The 20,603-nt window shown below is 43.5% G+C and overlaps 1 protein-coding gene across 5 annotated transcripts in view; it reads right to left on the minus strand.

Moving 5' to 3' along the window:
• Positions 1-20,603, minus strand: part of LOC130273635 (uncharacterized protein DDB_G0284459-like) — a 115,766-nt gene that overhangs the window by 74,198 nt on the left and 20,965 nt on the right. For all 5 annotated transcript variants that reach the window (XM_056520757.1, XM_056520759.1, XM_056520754.1 and 2 more), the window contains exons 5-6: positions 6,481-6,576; positions 34-164 (exon numbers count right to left, since the gene is read on the minus strand). In XM_056520757.1, coding sequence (XP_056376732.1) covers positions 34-164; positions 6,481-6,576 — 227 coding nt within the window. The remainder of the gene's footprint in view (positions 1-33; positions 165-6,480; positions 6,577-20,603) is intronic.

Raw genomic sequence — 20,603 nt, forward strand, 5'->3', positions numbered from 1 at the left:
GAACAAACCAGCATATTCTTCATAATAACTTACCAAATAAGTTATTCTGTGCTTAGCTCCAACAATATGCATGAACATGTGGGTGAGTCCTGCCCGGCAGTCACACAGTTTGCACTCATATGTATTATAGCCAAATCTTTGATACTGATATATGTACTCAAGACCTAGCAAACAAAAAGAGAGTGAAGTGTTACATGTCAAACTACACAATTATATACAGTAAACGATACATTTTAAGCCTTACTCTGTGCCTGATGACAGGAATTGAATGGGTGCATGAAAGTCCAGGTATGTTAGCATTTATATTATGTTTAATGCAGGGCTTAACAAAATTTGTTATGAATCTAGGAACGAGGGAGAAAAAAAACAAAAAAGAAAAAAAGTTAGCAGCCAGGACGCTGCATGTCATCCAACAGGACCTTATATGACATTATCAGTTATTAGCATCCCCTCATCTCCCTTATGTGTCAGTTAAATAATGTCCCCTCATCTCTTCAAGTGTCACAATCATTGCTGTCCTCTCATTCTCCTCCTCCCCCCCCCCCCCCACGTGTCTTACAGATCAGGAGAGACCAGGCACCACTGGAGCAGCAGTGCTTTGGCCAGCTCTCTGGAGCTAGGTTTGCTCAGTGACTGATTACTCATGATACAGGGACCAGCGGTTTGTGACTTCATGGCTCCACCCCCTCATGACGTCACACCCCGCCGGCCCGTCATCAGCCACTGAGCAAATTTGGCTCCGGAGAGCTGATGACTCGGGGGGCTGCAGGAGAGATCGCAGGGGGTCCCCAGCAGTGGGACCCCTGCCATCAGACATCTTATCCCCTATCCCTGGATAGGGGATAAGATGTCTAGGGGCGGAGTACCCCTTTAAGTTTGAAATATTTTTATGCCCCATCTCCCAGCCTTAGATCACAGTATTGACACAAAGGTGACTGACACACAGTCATGGCTGTAAATGTTGGCACCCCTTAAATATTTTAAGTAAATGGTGGTTTCCTCTGTGGTTTTTATATTTGTTATTGTAATTGTATTGTAATGTTATTGTTATTGTATTGTAAATTACAATAACAAATAACAATAACATTACAATACAATTACAATAACAAATATAAAAACCACAGAGGAAACCACCGAAAAAGGTACAGGGACTGAAACCCAGGGCAATTGCAACAATCCCCATGGGGAACTTCCAGATGCGAATAGAAACAGTAAGACCAATCAGGAGGCTACTACTACAGGTACTGAGAACGTGCCTGGAGACGGTATTGGGTCTCAAACAGGATTCAGCACCCCAGCAAGATCCTCTGATCTGTATGGAAGGGCTAATGCCAACAAACCAAACTCTCTATTCCTACAAGCCAGTAGAAGTCTTACTAAAAAATATAGTGATCTCAATGACAAACTCAAGCAGAGGAGTTACCCTTTGGGTACAGAACTTAGAACTACCCTTCCCTCTCAGGATCCAGTTGCACAGCTAATAGATTTTCAACTATCTTTACATGAGGCAATCTCACCCTCTGGGAAAATTACTACCGACATAGAGGATTCCTCTGATGGGAACATTATCATCATTGACAATACGAACAACAAGGGATGTCTAGTCCCTTTTCTGAAGAACAGAAAACTACACGAGGAAGAGGACCCGATAGGACTTATCTACAATGAGGAGTGCCCAGGTGATCCCTTTGATGACACCCACAAGTCTCCTATTTCATTGCTCCTCCAAGAAATTGAGGAGCAACATGGCCTGGCCAATTCCAAAAACCCACCTCTCAATTCCACCATGCCCTCCCCGGATTTTTGTGTTGCACGCCCACAGAGAACTATGAAAATACCGGGCATGTTTACTAACAACAGGAACAAAAGAAAAATAGAAGAAGAAGTAGAGGGAGGAGAGGAGGAGGAGGAGGAGGAGGAGGAAAGAAAAGTTAAAGACAAACAAGTTTGTCAGAATCTACAACAGAACTAGTATCTAATAACAAACCAACAAATAGCAAAACCACCACTATTAAAATTTTTAACATCTCTGAACACACACTAAATCCTCATGAGATTTCTCTACCCCACAAAGGCCTCTCCTTCTGCCCAACATCACAAGGTGAGGATTTCCAGCTTTTCCTGGACTTTAATCGTTTCATAAGGAAATTATCCCTCCAAGGTTTCTTCGCTTTAAAAACAGAAACAAATGAACATTTGGATACCCACCATACTCCGGGACCTCCGATAGATGAAGTGAAACATCAAGATGTGAAAGCCCCTTCCAATTTTTACCCGATATATGCACAAGGGCCACATAAACGGGTCTTTCAAGATCTGGTCTTTGAGGAATTCAAATTAATGGGGAAAACTAAGACAAGAAACAAAAATAACTTGTCCTTCAAGGAGAGAGAAGCCTTGGTGGGCTTGAAGAACAATAACCTGGTGATCCGCCCGGTGGACAAAGGGGGTGGGGTGGTCATCATGAGTCTGGAATATTATGAGGAGGAGTACCTCCATATATTGTCGGATAAAAACTTTTACAAGCAAATTGTAAAAGATCCATACAAAAGAATCTTCGTAGAACACAATAAACTTATAAACAGTGGCCTCTCAGATGGCATTTTAAATAAACAGGAACACAAATTCTTATTTCTACTTCTTGCCAAAGATCCATTATATCACTACCTAGTTATCTCTGTGACTCGACCCAGCTCATAGAACAGCTGCTTACCATCAGATGGGAACCAGGGGTTTACCAGATAACCTGTGACGTCACGTCGTTATACACCAACATTGGCCATGAGATTGGGGTCCAATGTGTGGAAGAATTCTTGGAGAACGATCCTGACATTACTGAAGATCATAGGAATTTCATCATTAAAGGCCTTAAGTTCATATTGGAGAATAATTACTTTATATACAAACAAACAGGTTTACCATCAATGTAACGGTACGGCTATGGGGTCAAAGGTTGCCCCGGCCTATGCCAACCTTTTTATGGCGGAATTCGAGAAAAAATTCATTACTGGATCACCAGAATTTTCCACGCATATACAACTTTCGCCGCTATATCGACGATCTCTTCTTCCTATGGAAGGGTCCGGAGGAATCTATAGGGGCATTTTTGGCCTACCTAAATTCCAATGATTGGTGATCAAATTTACTATTGAGTACAGTGAGGACATCATCAATTTCTTGGACTTTAATATCGCACACAAAAGGTACTAACTATTTTACGTCTACCTACTTTAAGAAGGTAGACGTCAATAGTTACCTGGAATACAACAGTGCTCATCAAAAACAATGGCTGAATAATGTGCCATATGGACAGTACAAGACAATTAGGAAAAACTGTACGGAAGATAACACCTTTGCTATACAAGCAAAGATTTTGCCTAAAAGATTTACAGAGAAGAAGTACCCCAAATCTATTGTTCACGACGCCTATAATAGAGTAAAGGATCAGACACAAGGAGACTGTATTAAACCAAGTAATACCAAGAATACGAGTGATATACAGAGGCTAAATGTTATCACCACGTTCTGTGATTCCACAAGTATGATTAAGTAAACTCTAAATAAACATTTGCACATTTTGCAAAATGACTCCACTCAGTGCAATTCTTCCTATCAAACCACCCATTACCTATCGAAGGGCACTCACCCTCAAAAATATATTGGCACCCAGTATTATAAAGCAGCACATATCCCTCCCTAGAAAACCCATTTTGCCAATGGGGTCGTATAGGTGCAATGCCCAGAGATGTCTGTGCTGCAGAGAGATTCAAAACAAGCGGATGGATTTTGTATCCAATACCACTCAAGAAAGATTTAACATCAAATACAGACTTACATGTGATTCCTCTTATATTATATATCTCCTGGAATGTAAGTGCCATTTGCAATATGTGGGTCGGACTATACAACCCCTCAGAAACCGTTTCAACAAACAGACAGAATGTCAAGAAAAAGTTTCTGCTCCATGGGGTCTCAAGACACTGTGCCCTGACTCACCCAGATGAACAGGACGTTTACACGGTCACTCCAATTGACCACATTCCGGTGGAATGTGCTAACCGTTTTGACACTTTATAGAAAAAAGAAATCTATTGGATGTACAAATTGTCAACGGTTGCACCAAAGGGGTTAAATGAGATAGTTGAAACAGTCCTATAATTTCGGATGTTGATCATTCACCTCTGTCATCCAAACCCCGGCGGCCGTCCAATTTGGTCATTTCCATCTCTGTATCTATACCGGTCTATTCATATTCCTTTATAAATATTTTCTTTATTATAACAACATTTTCCCATATTGTCATTATCACCAACTTCCAGGACAGTGGCCCTGTTACACTATCACTTATTAGTCCACTCTGGACTGGTGCGTACGGTTCACTGTAGCGTGACAATTGGTTATTATATTTTTTTATATCTATATAACCTGCACTGTGGGACTGATTGCTATTACAGATAATATTCATCAATTGCCACCAGAAATTTTCAATTGTTATAGTCTTAATATCAATACAATTTTCAACTGATAACATTGATATATGTCCTAATTGTATAATATATTCTATAGTCCCATAACCTATAGCTTTTCTAATTATTTTATAATGATATATTATAATTAATGTACCACTCTATATATCAGTCATAGATTCTATAGTTCCATATTTTATAGCCCCTCTTTTTCCCAATGGTATATAATAATTGGTTATGGCCCTATATGTACCACTCTACACATCATTCATTACTTTACATATACCTTCCCTTTTATATATATATCCAGATATGGTTTCAGATACACATTTACACTTTTATATTCAATTTTTCATACCCTCATTTATATACCTCTTCTTTTATTGTAGGATACCGTCTGTTCAAGTCCCTTTTTACTCATTGAGACTTTTTTAGTCATGACCCTACATAGCGGAGCCCATACAGAATCAGATGCTCTTACTCCCACAACAGCAGCTTAGATAAACACCTTCACTACCATCAGGGTAATGTCTTCTTCTTATACAATCCTATTGTCTTCAGGGGAACACCCTATACTGAGATCGGTATATTTACAGTGTTCCCGTGCATTAGGATTACATTCCTAATACGGAACGGCGGACTGTCAGCAAGCCCTGCTTTTCCCCGCAGGTCCCCGGTGAATAGCCTGATTTTGATTTCCTTCATTTCACAAAAGGTTACGTCATCTTGCTCCTCTTTGCTTACTATGCGCTGCATTGTATCCACCCCCACCACTCAGTTGTCACTTGTTTTGATTTTCTTCATTCACAAAAGTTTTGTCTACTATGCGCTACATTGTATCCACCCCCACCACTCAGTATCGCTATAGCGAGCGTCACACATCAGCCTCTTTCTGATGCCGTGATTAACCTCCGCTGATCGGGAGCCTCCAGCGCTGCCAAATGGGCAAACATAAATTTTATACCAAACTCTGTCTAATCTTAACTTTTATATATGTATATGTTCCTATGCTTTTATTACCTTTTATGTTGTATGTTATATTTTGTAATTTAAGAGTAATGTCATTGTGACCTTTCACCCGGAACCATTTTGGGTCCCGGGTATTTTAAGTGTATGTGTTTGAACCCCTTGTCATATGCCTGAAGAAGAGTCTGGCACAAGACTCGAAACTATTGTTGAGAATAAACTCCCTTTTTATTCTACGGATCTGCCTGCCTAAGATTGAGTACTCAACTAGGAGGGGAAGCGCCCGGAACCCAGTCCTCCTTTTATGTGCCCCAGGCCTTTGGTTCACATTATTCCAGACTGTACTCCATTCACAAGGGGAACCTTTGGATCATCATATGGATAAATAAATCTAGTCGGAAAACCCCTTAAATGAGGACCTGTTTTTACAAAAATTAAGATTTTTCTATTAAAACTATGGCCCAGATTTATCAAGCTCTGTGAGGAAAAAAAAAAAGCAGCCAATCACAGCTCAGCTAACTAGCTCTGGTAAAGTTAAAGCTGAGCTGTGATTGCTTGCTGTGGGAAAATCACTCAGGCCCAGATTTATCAAACTGTGTGTATGTTTTTACTTACTAAAGAGATGAAAGGGATTTTATTTTTTGTCTGACTCCACTTTTCCCTCAATGGGTGCAAACATTACTTCAAAAAAAGAGTGTGAATGCTAGGATCTGAGTGGTGTGATCCTGATTTAACCTCCATCACAGCCACAAAATAATAGAAGGACTGACTCGTAGAAGTGCTCTTTAATTTCCTGTAAAGATCTATTGGGGGGGGGGGGGGGGGGGGGTCTATTAAAACCTGTATAGAGAAAAAGTTGACAAGTGGCCTATAGCAACCCATTAGCTTTCTCCTTTCATTTTTAAAAATGCTTTTGAAAGAAGAAATCTAATTGGTTGCTGGACAACTTTTCCTCTGCACAGATTATTATTATAATTTTTTTTTTATAAATCCCCCCCTCCCCCCTATATGTATAGCTGAATTCAAACAAATAATGCTAACCACTTACCTACAGCAGGTTCTGAAGTTTTACATGCATCTATGTGCTCTTGTAATGTTACATTGGGCATTTTATCAATTGGCAGCACCTCCTCCACGACTTTGTCTAAAAGAAAAACAAAGTTGATCTCAGTGCACTTTTTTTGTATGTGCGCCAGATTACTGTGTGCATTACATATATGCAGACAGAGGCAAGCATGGGGCATGCTACTAAGTTATCAGTCATAGAAAGACAGGAATACAGTATATGATCAGCCTAATAATAATAATCATCATCTGTACGACCAATTAGCTACAAACATTGAAATGGGAATGGGATTTATCGGCAGCGTAATGTCAGTCTTCTGCCAGAAAATTTATACCAGCAGACATAGATTTTAACTAAGTTACACCAAGTAAATTAGAGTGAAAATCTGTCAATTACTAGCTGGTGTATATTTTACACTGTGGTCCACAGACTGCCACATGTTCCTTTTAACATATTTGTCTCTAGTGTATTTATGTTTTAGATCATCAACTGCACCACCTCACCAGTTTACTTTTCCTTCGATTGCGATACTCTACCTGCCTACGGGGTGGTTAATACTATATAACACTACAGTGTACCTTGGCACAACTGTATATAACTATTTATTAATCTATTGACTTAACCCCCTTAATACCAAGGGCGTTCAGGTACGCCTCTGCTCCCTGGTACTTAAGGACCAAGGGCGCACCTGATATCAATCAGCAGGCACCCCGCGCAAATGCCCAGAGGGGTCATCAGCCCCCCCAATGTCGGCGATCGGCGCAAATCGCTAGTGAATTCACACTTGCGATTTGCGCAATTCCGGGTCATTACGGGTCTATGGTGACCCGGAAAATAAGGGGGAATCGCGGTTGTCCAAGACACCCACAATCCCCCTGAAGGGTGCCACCCCTCCTATTGGTGGTCTAGACGTGACCACCAATAGTAGATTGGGGGCAAACTTTTGTTTTCCCCGTTCTGCCCACCCACAATAGGCGGGGGAGGACGGGGAAACGAAGGGGACCGCATGTCATGCGGCAGAAGAGGACGGCTCCCTGGATCTGACGGAAGCCGGTAAGTTGCTTAGCAACATCTAGGGGACTACAGTTTGAGACCACTATAGAGTGGTCTCTACACTGTTGCCCTCCAGCTGTTGAAAAACTACAACTCCCAGCATGCCCAGACAGCTGTCATGCTGGGATTTGTAGTTTTGCAACAGCTGGAGGTTCACAGTTTGGAGATCACTGTGCTGTGAACTGCGGCCCTCTAGATCTTGCAAAACTACAACTCCCAGCATGCCCACATAGCAGTTTGCTGTCTAGGCATGCTGGGATTTGTAGTTTGCAACATCTGGAGGTCCACAGTTTGGAAATCACTGTGCAGTGGTCTGTAAACTGTAGACCTCCAGATGTTGCAAAACTGCAAATCCCAGCATGCCCAAACAGCTGTATCGGCATGCTGGGAGTTGTAGTTGTGTACCTCTAGCTGTTGCATAACTACATCTCCCAGCATGCACTTCGACGATCAGTACATGCTGGGAGTTGTAGTTTTGCAACAGCTGGAGGTTTGCCCCCCCCCCCCCCATGTGAACGTACAGGGTACATTCACACAGGCAGGTTTACAGTAAGTTTCCTGCTTCAAGCATGAGCTGCGGCATTTTTTGCCGCAGCGCAAACTAGCGGTAAGCTCACTGTAACCCGTCAGTGTGAATGTACCCTAAAAACACTACACTAAAACATAATAAAAAGGTAAAACACTACAGATGCACCCCCTTACACTGCCCCCCCCCAATAAAAAACTTATTGTTCTGCAGTGTTTCCAAAATGGAGCCTCCAGCTGTTGCAAAACAACAACTCCCAGCATTTCCGGACAGCCACTGACTTTCCAGGCGTGCTGGGAGTTTAGCAACAGCTGGAGGCACCCTGTTTAGGAATCACTGGCGTAGAATACCCTATGCAATCCCTAATTTAGTCCTCAAATGCGAATGGCGCTCTCACTTTGGAGCGCTGTCGTATTTCAAGCAAACAGTTTAGGGCCACATATGGGGTATTTCCGTACTCTGGAGAAATTGCACTACAAATTTGGGGGGGGGGGGGGGGGCGCTTTTGCCCCTTATGAAAAGGAAAAGTTGGGGTCTACACCAGCCTGTTAGTGTAAAAAAAAAGAAAAGAAAAAAAAGAGATTTTTTAACACTTACCGAAAAATCTCTCTCTCGAAGGATCCATTGGGGGACACAGACGGTGGGTGTATGCTGCTGTCTCTAGGAGGTATGACACTATGGCAACAAAGAAGTCTGCTCCTCCCAGCAGGATATACCTGCCTCCAGGCCCTGAGGTAATCAGTTTTAGTACCAGAGCAATAGGAGAGAAGCGACAGGTCAAGGAAAAACACGAACTGTCCGAGAACCAGAAGAAAAGATATAACTGAACACACCCTCGGACAGAGAACCAAAGAGAAACCCAAAAGGGCGGGAGCTGTGTCCCCCAATGGATCCTTCGAGAAAGAGATTTTATGGTAAGTGTTAAAAATCTCCTTTTCTCTATCAGCTCCATTGGGGGACACAGACCGTGGGACGTACCAAAGCCGTCCCTTGGGTGGGCAGATAGTCAGGCAGACGGCTGTTCCACTGCCGCCTGCAACAGTTTACGGCCCTGACTAGCATCAGCCGATGCGAAGGTATGAACCCGGTAGAACCTCGAGAAGTGTGCAAAGACGACCAAGTAGCCGCCTTGCAATCTGCGAGGCCGAGGTTTGTTCTGGAGAGCCCAGGATGCCCCAACAGAAACAGGTAGAATGAGCCACAACCCCGAAGGAAGGAGTCTTCCCCCTACAGCGATAGGCTTCCGAAATGGCAGACCGGATCCACAGAGAAGTGGTGGGCTTGGAAGCAGGTTGTCCTTAAGACGACCTTCCGTAAGGACGAAAGAGGAGATAGAGAGGTAATACCTAACAGCCCGAACCACATCCAGTTTGTGGAGTAAATGCTCCCTAGAATGAGAAGGAGCGGAGCAAAAGGACGGAAGAACAATGTCCTCATTGAGATTAAAGGCCGAAACAACCTTAGGCAAAAAGGAAGGATCTGGCCGGAAGACAACCTTGTCCTGGTGAAGCACCAGAAACTGAATTGGCAGCTCTCTCCTGCCGTTCTCAGACAGACACTCTCGGAATGGAGGTGATAACAACAAGAAAACGCCACTTTCCAAGAAAGGAGGCGCAGGGACACCTCCCCAAGGAGTTCAAAAGGTTCACCTTGGAGTACCCCCAAAACCAGATTAAAGTCCCAAGGGGGAGAAGGTGACCGATAAGGAGGGACAGCATGCGCCACTCCTTGAAGGAAGGTCCGGACATGAGAATTAGAAGCTAGAGGACGCTGGAAAAGAATAGAAAGGGTCGAAACCTGACCCTTAAGGGAACTGAGAGACAACCCCAGTTCCAATCCAGACTCCCTGAAAACACCTCCCCAGCCTGACAGACAGGCAGGGATGGACAGGAAGGGACACCCCGAAAAAAATGAGGGTGAAAACGAAGCCACCATAGAAGGGACCAACAAGACTGATGAGAGAGAACGATCTTGCGGCCGAGAGACAATGGAGACCTGTCACACCGGAAGAAAATCACTAGTTGAAGAGGTCTGTGATGAAACTGGGAAAATGGCACGGCCTCTACGGCCACCGCCATACGACCCAGGATATCCATGCAAAAGCGAATGGAAACTGGAGCAGGGAGCCGAAGGCATCAGACTCTTGAAAGAGTCGGCAGAGTCGGAAGCGGGCAGATGTACCCTTTGCTGGTACCAAGGGTCTGCAGAACCGGAAGGAGGACTTACGACGGAAGCGGTTCTGTGAGTCTTACCAGAGGTAATAAAGAACTCTTCTCACCCGTCGCCTCACTTCTTGAAGGTGGCATTCGCATTCCAGGCTTAAAGCCACATGCAGGGACGGTGGCTACCAGGTAGCTTGTGGTAAAGGCAGCACAGTGGCTGCACATGGAAGCAGAACACAGAAAAAATCTCCGGCTGCGGAGCAACGGAGAGCTAGATTAAATAAATCCTCCGGAGGGATCTTGAAGACTACCCTGGCGGAGTTGGAAGACCATACTAAAAAGGGCCGTTGACAGCCAGGCAGAAGCAAAAGCAGGAAGAACCTGCTGCCTCAAGGGCAGAGATTGCCAAAGTAGCCACCTTCATGTCCGCTGGATCCTTGAAGGCCGCCGCATCAGCCAAAGGCCGTGTAGGCACCTTAGAGAAGCGGGGGACCGGCATATCCACAGTTGGAGAGGAGGACCACCGAGCAATAAGGGCCTTGGCGAAGGAATACCGCGGATGAACATTCTTCGTTTCCTGAAACTTCTTGTCAGGATGACTTCAGGCAGATACCAGCAGGGCGTAAAATTCAGCGTGAGAGCTGAAAGTCTTGAGTGCCGGTCGGGCACAAATAAAGGAGACTTCTGGAGCCACGTCCGAAGTTCCTGGGTCCTTTAGCTGCAAGGTGTCTCTTATGGCCGCAACCAATGAGTACACCACATTAGGCACATCCGTGCGGTCCTGTGAGTCGGAGGCAGAATCAGAAACTTCTTCCACATGTTCTCCAGGTGAATGGGAACGTGTGAGGCGGCCCTGGAAGAGAGAGACTGACCTGGTACGCGGGTCTGGAGAGCCAGTGCGGCGACCCTGGGAGCATTCTGTAGAGGAGCGACGCTTGCTATAGGTTGGAGCAACGGGGCGATTCCTGCGAGGGGAGCGCCAATGCCTGCCAGAAGACTCGGGGGATGAGTCAAATGACACACCCCTATGATGCTGTGAGAGTGTCAGAATAGGGGGAGGGCGGGACCCTTCGGAGGGCCGCGTAGGGTGGGCCTCTCCAAGGCAGTCACCACATAACAGGAGACCTGAGCCAAGTCGGATATAGACTGGGAGATGGAGGGAATCCAGGCTGGAGGGGCTGCCGAACCCACTGGGTCGGGAAGAACAACCGGGGCAGAGTAGCAGGGGGGTCTGGGGGAGCAGTGGAGCATGCAGAACAAGTGGTTCAGCAGAACCAGACAGTTTAGAGTTACAGTATTAACAGAGTAAAGTAGTGGCTAACACTCCAGTTAACTGTTTAGAGGGAGGCCGTTCTGGGCCTCTCTCACCCAAGACTGTGTTCCATTGCACTGTGTTGCTCATACAGTCTGCTTATCTTACTATTTCACATGCCTTGAGATCCCCATAGACCACAATGGGCCTATTTAAAAAAAATTAAATCACAACACTAACACTCAGTCCCACCCCGTGACTCGAACCTGTGGTGGTCTGCAGGCTGTCAGAGAGGAGAAATGCCGGCAATAGCAAGTGAGGGACGTGTTAGGAACAGGGGGCACCGCTGATTGGCCCCTGCCACCAATCGCGCGCACAGCGCTGATTGGTGTACAGTTCGCGCCCAGTGAAGCTTTGTCGGCCCTGGGAGGGCGGAGCTAAAGCGCACCGGGCCGCCAAAGTATTAACAAGAAGTCTGTAATGGCGCCCGCTCCTTGCCCCGAGTGCACATGCGGATGCATGTGCGCTCGCGGGGAACTGAGCGGACTAAACGCCGCCGGCAGCAGCCGCTGCCGTAAGTGAAAGTAAACCGGCGCTCGCAGAGCGCCCGCATAGTGAACGCCGCGGCTGTCAGCTGCTTCAGTGTAAAAACACACACACACACACACACACAGACGTTCCACACACACAAATATATATGAATAAAGTGTAGAGAGTTGTGCCCCATCCAAACCGCCACTGCTCCCCCCAGTAATAAAGGACCCCCTGTCCAGGTCAGCCCCATTGGACCCATGAGAAAAGTGGGCCAAAAACTGAGGGTCTCCAGCTGTTGCAAATCTGCACCTAAGGAGAAAGGGAACTATACTCACCTCAGTCAGAAGAACTTACCTCATGAAGTCTTCCTATGAAGTCTTCAGCCAGCTTTTATCACCTGCATCATGCCGGGCTACCACGTGCGAGCGAGGCGAGCAAGGAGATAGGGTGACCCGGACCCATGAGGTACAACCCCAGGCGCTGACCGTTGGCGAGAGGGGGTGAACAGCGCATATACGCAATGTCTGTGTCCCCTTACACGCAATGGGGAAACAGTGAGCCGCAGTTCCTGAGACCCCACCCGAAAACATGAAAGAAAATGGAATAAAAACAAAAAATAAACACATTCTCTAACCAGGAAAATAAGACATAAGACCTGGTCTGGAGAAATCCAGACTATGTCCACCTCCTTCAGACACTAAGCTTAAACTGATTACCTCAGGGCCTGGAGGCGGGTATATACTGAGGGGAGGAGCCGACTTTGTTGCCATAGTGTCATACCTCCTAGAGACAGCAGCATACACCCACGGTCTGTGTCCCCCAATGGAGCCGATAGAGAAAAAAAAATTTCTACACTAACATGCTGGTGTTGCCTTTACTTTTTATTTTCACAAGAGGTAAAAGAAAAAAAGACCCCCAAAAATTTGTAACGGAATTTCTCCTGAGTACGGAAATACCCCATGTGTGGGCATAAAATGCTCTGCGGGTGCATAACAAGGTTCAGGAGTGAGAGCGCACTATGTACATTTGAGGTCTAAATTGGTGATTTGTACAGGGGTGGCTGATTTTACAGCGGTTCTGCCATAAACGCAAAAAAAATTAATACCCACATGTTACCCCATTTCGGAAACTACACCACTCAGAATGTAAAAAGGGGTATAGTGAGCCTTAACACACCACAGGTGTTTGACGAATTTTCATTAAATTTGGACGGGAAAAAAAAATAAAAAAATTTAAATTTTCACTAAAATGCTGGTGTTACCCTAAATTTTTCATTTTCACAAGGGAAAATAGGAATAAAGCCCTCCACAATTTGAAACGCCATTTCTTCTGAGTATATAAATACCCCATATGTGGATGTAAAGTGCTCTGAGGGCAAACTACAATGCTCAGAAGAGAAGGAGCCCCATTGGGATTCTGAAGAGAAAATTTGTCCGGAATTGAAGGCCACGTGTGTTTACAAAGCCCCCCATAGTGCCAAAACAATGGACCACTCCCACATAGTACCCCATTTTGGAAACTACACCCCTCACGTAATGTAATAAGGGGTGCAGTGAGCATTTACGCCCCACAGGTGTCTGACAGTTTTCTGGAACAGTGGTCCATGAAAATGAAAAATTTAATTTTGCATTTGCTCAGCCCACTGTTCCAAAGATCTGTCAAACGCCAGTGGGGTGTAAATACTCACTACACCCCTTATTAAATTCTGTGAGGGGTGTAGTTTCCAAAATGGGCTATTCCACAACACACCAAGAAAAGTCTGCAAAGACTGGTCTATTAGATCCAGAGAACCCACATGGGAGTTCCACACCTCCCTTAAAGGGGAACTCCGGTGGAAACAAATGGAAAACAAATGTTTTCAAATCAACTGGTGCAAGAAAGTTAAACAGATTTGTATATTACTTCTATAAAAAAAATCTGAAGCCTTCCAGTACTTATCAGCTGCTGTATAATACAGAGACATTTGTGAAGTTTTTTTCCAGCCTGACAACAGTGCTCTCTGCTGACACCTCTGTTTGTGTCATGCACTGTCCAGATTAGAAGCAAATCCCCATTGAATACCTCTCCAGCTCTGGAGTTCCTGACACGGACAGAGGTGTCAGCAGAGAGCACTGTTGTCAGACTGGAAAAAAATTCACAAATTTCTCTGTAGTATATCTGTAGTTTAGGTAGCTGATAAGTACTGGAAGGGTTGATATTTTTAAATAGAAGTAATTTACAAATCTGTTTAATTTTCTGGAGCCAGTTGATTAGAATTTTTTTCCCCCCCACTGGAGTTCCCCTTTAATGCAAATAACTATGCACACAGTGAGCGAGACGGTATTCAGTTATACTGTCCAAGCATTATCAGACCCAACAGGGTAATAACTCACGATTCAGCAGATCGCTTCCAACACTTTAAGTTATTTATTTCATACTTCTGTAGACGTAGATATTCTTAAACAAAGTGGAGCAATGCTTATTAGTAGACACAGAGCTCAGATCTTCCATCTGCTCAACACCTTGGACGCGACGACGTTTCGGGGGGTGTGCCCCCTTAGTCATGCGTACCAGGTGTAGAGGGAGGAAGGATTATATAGGAATAGCAGGTAGGTTCTTGTTCACATTAAAATTAAAAAACGCATGAAAGGTTACAAAATTATTACAAATCTTATATAAATAGAAAAAAGCATGCTATAAAAATGCTCTAAAGTTGCACATCTCATTGAGACCCTGTGGGAAGATACAATTCTGTAATCCAAAAAAACACTCTCTTTGTAACAGGCATCTTTTGTTCAGGTTCTCATTTGCTTGTACTGGTATTTCTTCTAAAACTAACCATTTTAATGTAGTTACAGGATGGTTACATTCACGAAAGTGTCTTGCCACTGTGCTTTCACCAAATGTAACAATTTCTTTTTTTTCTGAATTTAAAAATCTTCTAATAACCGATTTATGTTCGGTCAGTCTGGTCTTACTCATTCTAGCTGTCTGACCGACGCGAGTACACACGGACATTTGAGCCAATAAATTACGTTTTTAGATGAACAGGTAAAAAAGCCTTTATGTGCAATTGGATAGCCTTTAGAAGGATGGTTGAATTTTTCTCCTTTTATAATACCACTGCAGTGGCCACAATTCAGACACGGATAGGTGCCTTTGCGTTTACTTGTTAATTAACTTTTCGCCTATGGATTTGCCTTTTTTGTAAGTGAACATGGGAGGGTTCTTAAACAATTTACCATAATCTTTATCAGTTTGCAGAAGATGCCAGTTTTTTTAAATGGCATTTTTGACAATATTTGCGCTTTTGTCATACGTACCCAAATACATGATGCGGTCAGATTTTTCACGCGTTTTCTCTGGTTTAGATTTTAATAATTCTTTTAATTTTCTGAATTTTTTCGCTTTCCACCTTCACTTCTCTATAGTCATATCCTTTTTCCGTGAATTTCGGTATAAATTTATTTTAATAGCATATTCCTGATCTGTACTAGTAATGCGCCCAGCTCTAATAAATTGGTCTAATAAAGTCGGTGTATGGAAACTCTTTTTATGGAGGGTGTTATTGACGTCTGTGGGCTTTACATACATAGCTGTATGGAAGTCCCCAGATGTGAGTCTTACTTCCACGTCAAGAAAGTGGATAACATTACGATAATAATTTAGTGTAAATTTTATTGTATTATGACATTCATTTAAATAGGCGACAAAATTAAAAAAGTGACACTTCGTCTCCCTTCCATGTCATGAACACTTCGTCCACGTAGCGAAGCCACGTGGACGGCGTGTTCGTGAGGTCACCAAACACATGACGACACTCAAAGTCGGCCATAAAAATATTTGCGACACTAGGTGCCACAGATGAACCCATTGAGACTCCATAAGTCTGAAGATAGAAGGTTTGATCAAAGCAAAAATAATTCATAGTAAGTGCCATATTCAATAAACCCATAAGAAAGCTAATTTTTTTTTTATTGTCCAGTGAAGCATCAGTGGACAATAATTCACGAATGCAAGACATTCCTTCATATAGTGGAATATTAGTGTATAGACTTTGAACGTGCACAAATAGTCCACCTCTTCTGTCTGTATGTTTTCTAAACGTCTTAAAAACTCTGAATTGTCAAGTAGACATCTGGGGAGTTTTTTAACGAAAGGTTGGAGGTAATTAGCCACAAGGGCCGCGAGAGGTTGCAACAGGGAGCCCGATCTTGAAACAATCGGGTGCCAAGGAGGCCTGTCATGGTCCTTGTGGAGAAGGTATAACACTGGTATTCTGGGGTATTCAGTGATCAAAGCATTTCCTAACTTTTGTGAAATACAGTCTTCTACGTGAGAAACAATATAATCGTCAACTAGGCGTTTATATTGCAAGGTAGGATCTTTTAGTACTCTATAAACATTATTATTATTATCATCATCTGACAGTTGTCTTATAGCTTCATCTATGTAATTAACCCTGTTCATCACTACAGTGGCCCCTCCCTTGTTGGCTCTTTTCCCAACCAGGGAGGGGTCTCTGCTAAGGGTCTTTAGTGTGAAATGTTCCTCTTTGGTAAGGTTAGGTTGTATGTATGGAGCCGATGTCCATTTAGAGTCCAATTCAGACATGACAACTTGAATAAATGTATCCAATGTCCCCTTTTTTTATATCCGGATCGAATTAAGATGATTTTCTGAGGTTAGCAGGGATATCTTTTAATAAGGCACGCTCTTGGCCCTTGTTCACATCATATAGGAACATCTTCATCCTTATCCCATGGCAAAATTTGTAAAAGTCCACTATGTTCAAATTTAGTTTTTTCAAACAGAGGCACAAAATTTAGTCCCTTATTTAGTACCGAAATTTCATGATCTGTGAGGATTTTATCAGAGATGTTTACTACCATATTCTGTTTTATTTTGTTTTCTATGGTTTCGTTTATTTGGATTTTATATCTTCTGTTTTTTCTTTGTCTGGTGCGGTTTTCCCTTTGGATAAAAAATCCTTTTTTTGTTGATTTCTAGATCTTGTTGTTCTTCTTTCAACTGTGGATGATGAAATATCAGAACTTGATCTGTCGGTTGAACATGTTTGATAGCTACCTGTTGTAGGTCTGTAAGTGCGGTTTGGTCTCCGCTCGTCTGCCCAAGTGTAGACGCGGTTACGGAGGTAATCCCGCATATCGCGTTCAAATTTCTGAAGTTTATTCTGTAAAAGTGTAGTTTTCATTTTTTCTACATCATGTTGCAGAGTACATTGTATTTGTTCAAACTCAAGGGATGTTTTATCCGTTTTGAGTTTCTCTTCAATCTCTTATTTCTTGTTTAATCGGCTCCATGGCCATTTGCAGGTGTTGCACAGAAAGAAGCATTAGACAGGCCTCCAGGGCGCCCGATCGTTTCAGGATCGGGCTCCCTGTTGCTACCTCTCGCGGTCCTTGTGGATAATTACCTCCAACCTTTCGTTAAAAAAAAATCCCCAGATGTCTACTTGACACTTCAGAGTTTTTAAGACGTTTAGAAAACATACAGACAGAAGAGGTGGACTATTTGTGTACTTTAGACATTCAAAGTCTATACACTAATATTCCACTAGATCAGGGGTCTGCAACCTTTAAGACAAAAAGAGCCACTTGGACCCGTTTCCGAAGAAAAAAAAACAAACTGGGAGCCGCAAAACCATTGCGACATTTAAAACAAATATAACACTGCATATATTGTTTCTTACCTTAATGCTATATATACACAGGATCATGCAGTCAGCTGTCAATCTGAAGAAAAAAAGGACTTTCACTAAATGTAAAATATATTTTTGGGGTGGGCTTTTTTGGGGCCCAGGCCTGGGGTGGGCTTTTTTGGGGCCCAGGCCTGGGGTGGGCTGGGGAGAGGGGGGGTTAATGCACTGGGGAGAGGGGGGGGGGTTAATGCTGCCGCGGGGTGAGGGGTTAACGCTACTGCTGCCATGGGGTGAGGGGTAAATTAACCCCTCACCCCATGACAGCGGCAGCGTTAATCTCTCACCCCGAGGCAGCGATAACGCTGCCGCTGGCATGGGGTGAGGGGTTAAGTTACCCCTTCCCCATGGCAGCGGTAGCGTTAACCCCTCACCCCTTGGCAGCATTAACGCTGCCGCGGGGTGAGGGGGTTAACGCCCCACTGTCAAGTGAGTAATGTACCTTACATACTCACCAGCTCCTCGACTGAGGCGCAGGTCGGCGACGTTCACGGTCATGTGACGTTACATTGTCAAATGACAGTGAGGATCCGCGCGGCCCCGGAAGAAGAGACTCCGCTCCGATGGCACCAGGGCAGGTAAGTAAACCGACGGCGGCTCATGGGCTCAGATCATTCCGGGACACTGCATTGTCCCGGAATGAGGGTGACCGGGACCCGGGAGTAAAAGAGCCGCGGGTTGCCGACCCCTGCAATAGATGAAGGAATGTCTTGCATTCATGAATTATTGTCCACTGATGCTTCACTGGACAATAAAAAAAAATTAGCTTTCTTATGGGTTTATTGAATATGGCACTTACTATGAATTATTTTCGCTTTGATCAAACCTTCTATCTTCAGACTTATGGAGTCTCAATGGGTTTATCTGTGGCACCTAGTGTCGCAAATATTTTTATGGCCGACTTTGAGTGTCGTCATGTGTTTGGTGACCTCACGAACACGCCGCCCACGTGGCTTCGCTACGTGGACGACGTGTTCATGACATGGAAGGGAGACGAAAAGTCACTTTTGAATTTTGTCGCCTATTTAAATGAATGTCATAATACAATAAAATTTACACCAAATTATGATCGTAATGTTATCCACTTTCTTGACGTGGAAGTAAGACGCACATCTGGAGACTTCCATATAGCTATGTATGTAAAGCCCACAGACATCAATAACACCCTCCATAAAAAGAGTTTCCATACACCGACCACATTCAAAGGCCTGCCACGCAGCCAATTTATTAGAGCTGGGCGCATTACTAGTACAGATCAGGAATATGCTATTAGTCAAAATAAATTTATACCGAAATTCACGGAAAAAGGATATGACTATAGAGAAGTGAAGGTGGAAAGCGAAAAAATTCAGAAAATGAAAAGAATTATTAAAATCTAAACCAGAGAAAACGCGTGAAAAATCTGACCGCATCATGTATTTGGGTACGTATGACAAAAGCGCAAATATTGTCAAAAATGCCATTTAAAAAAACTGGCATCTTCTGCAAACTGATAAAGATTATGGTAAATTGTTTAAGAACCCTCCCATGTTCACTTACAAAAAAGGCCAATCCATAGGCGAAAAGTTAATTAAGAGTGATGCATCTAAGAAAAAAAAAGTAGTCACCAGACATTTCTAGCAAGTAAACGCAAAGGCACCTATCAGTGTCTGAATTGTGGCCACTGCAGTGGTATTATAAAAGGAGAAAAATTCAACCATCCTTCTAAAGGCTATCCAATTGCACATAAAGGTTTTTTTACCTGTTCATCTAAAAACGTAATTTATTGGCTCAAATGTCCGTGTGTACTCACGTCGGTCAGACAGCTAGAATGAGTAAGCCCAGACTGACCGAACATAAATCTGTTATTAGAAGATTTTTAAATTCAGAAAAAAAAGAAATTGTTACATTTGGTGAAAGCACAGTGGCAAGACACATTCCTGAATGTAACCATCCTGTACCTACATTAAAATGGTTAGTTTTAGAAGAAATACCAGTACAAGCAAATGAGAACCTGAACAAAAGATGCCTGTTACAAAGAGTGTTTTTTTGGATTACAGAATTAAATTGTATCTTCCCACTGGGTCTCAATGAGATGTGCAACTTTAGAGCATTTTTATAGCATGCTTTTTTCTATTTATATAAGATTTGTAGTAATTTTGTAACATTTCATGCGTTTTTTTATTTTAATGTGAACAAGAACCTACCTGCTATTCCTATATAATCCCCCCTCCCTCTACACCTGGTACGCATGACTAAGGGAGCACCCCCCAGAAACGTTGTCGCGTCCAAGGTGTTGAGCAGATGGAAGATCTGAACTCTGTGTCTGCTAATAAGTAGAGATGAGCGAACTTACAGTAAATTCGATTAGTCACAAACTTCTCGGCAGTTGATGACTTATCCTGCATAAATGAGTTAAGCTTTCAGGTGCTCCCGTGGGCTGGAAAAGGTGGATACAGTCCTAGGAGACTCTTTCCTAGGACTGTATCCACCTTTTCCAGCCCACCGGAGCACCTGAAAGCTGAACTAATTTATGCAGGATAAGTCATCAACTGCCGAGCCGAGAAGTTTGTGACGAATCAAATTTACTGTAAGTTCGCTCATCTCTACTAATAAGCATTGCTCCACTTTGTTAAAGAATATCTACGTCTACAGAAGTATGAAATAAACAACTTAAAGCGTTGGAAGCGATCTGCTGAATCGTGAGTTATTACCCTGTTGGGTCTGATAATGCTTGGACAGTATAACTGAATACCGTCTCGCCCACTGTGTACACTATTGTTTCTAAAATGGGGTCACATGTGGGGGTGGGGGTGTCCACTGTTCTGGCACCACGGGGGGCTTTGTAATCGCACATGGCCCCTGACTTCCATTCCAAACTATTTTTGGCACTTCCTCTCT

This window comes from Hyla sarda, chromosome 5 (assembly GCF_029499605.1).
Source record: "Hyla sarda isolate aHylSar1 chromosome 5, aHylSar1.hap1, whole genome shotgun sequence".
In the NCBI taxonomy this organism is placed as follows: Eukaryota; Metazoa; Chordata; class Amphibia; order Anura; family Hylidae; genus Hyla; species Hyla sarda.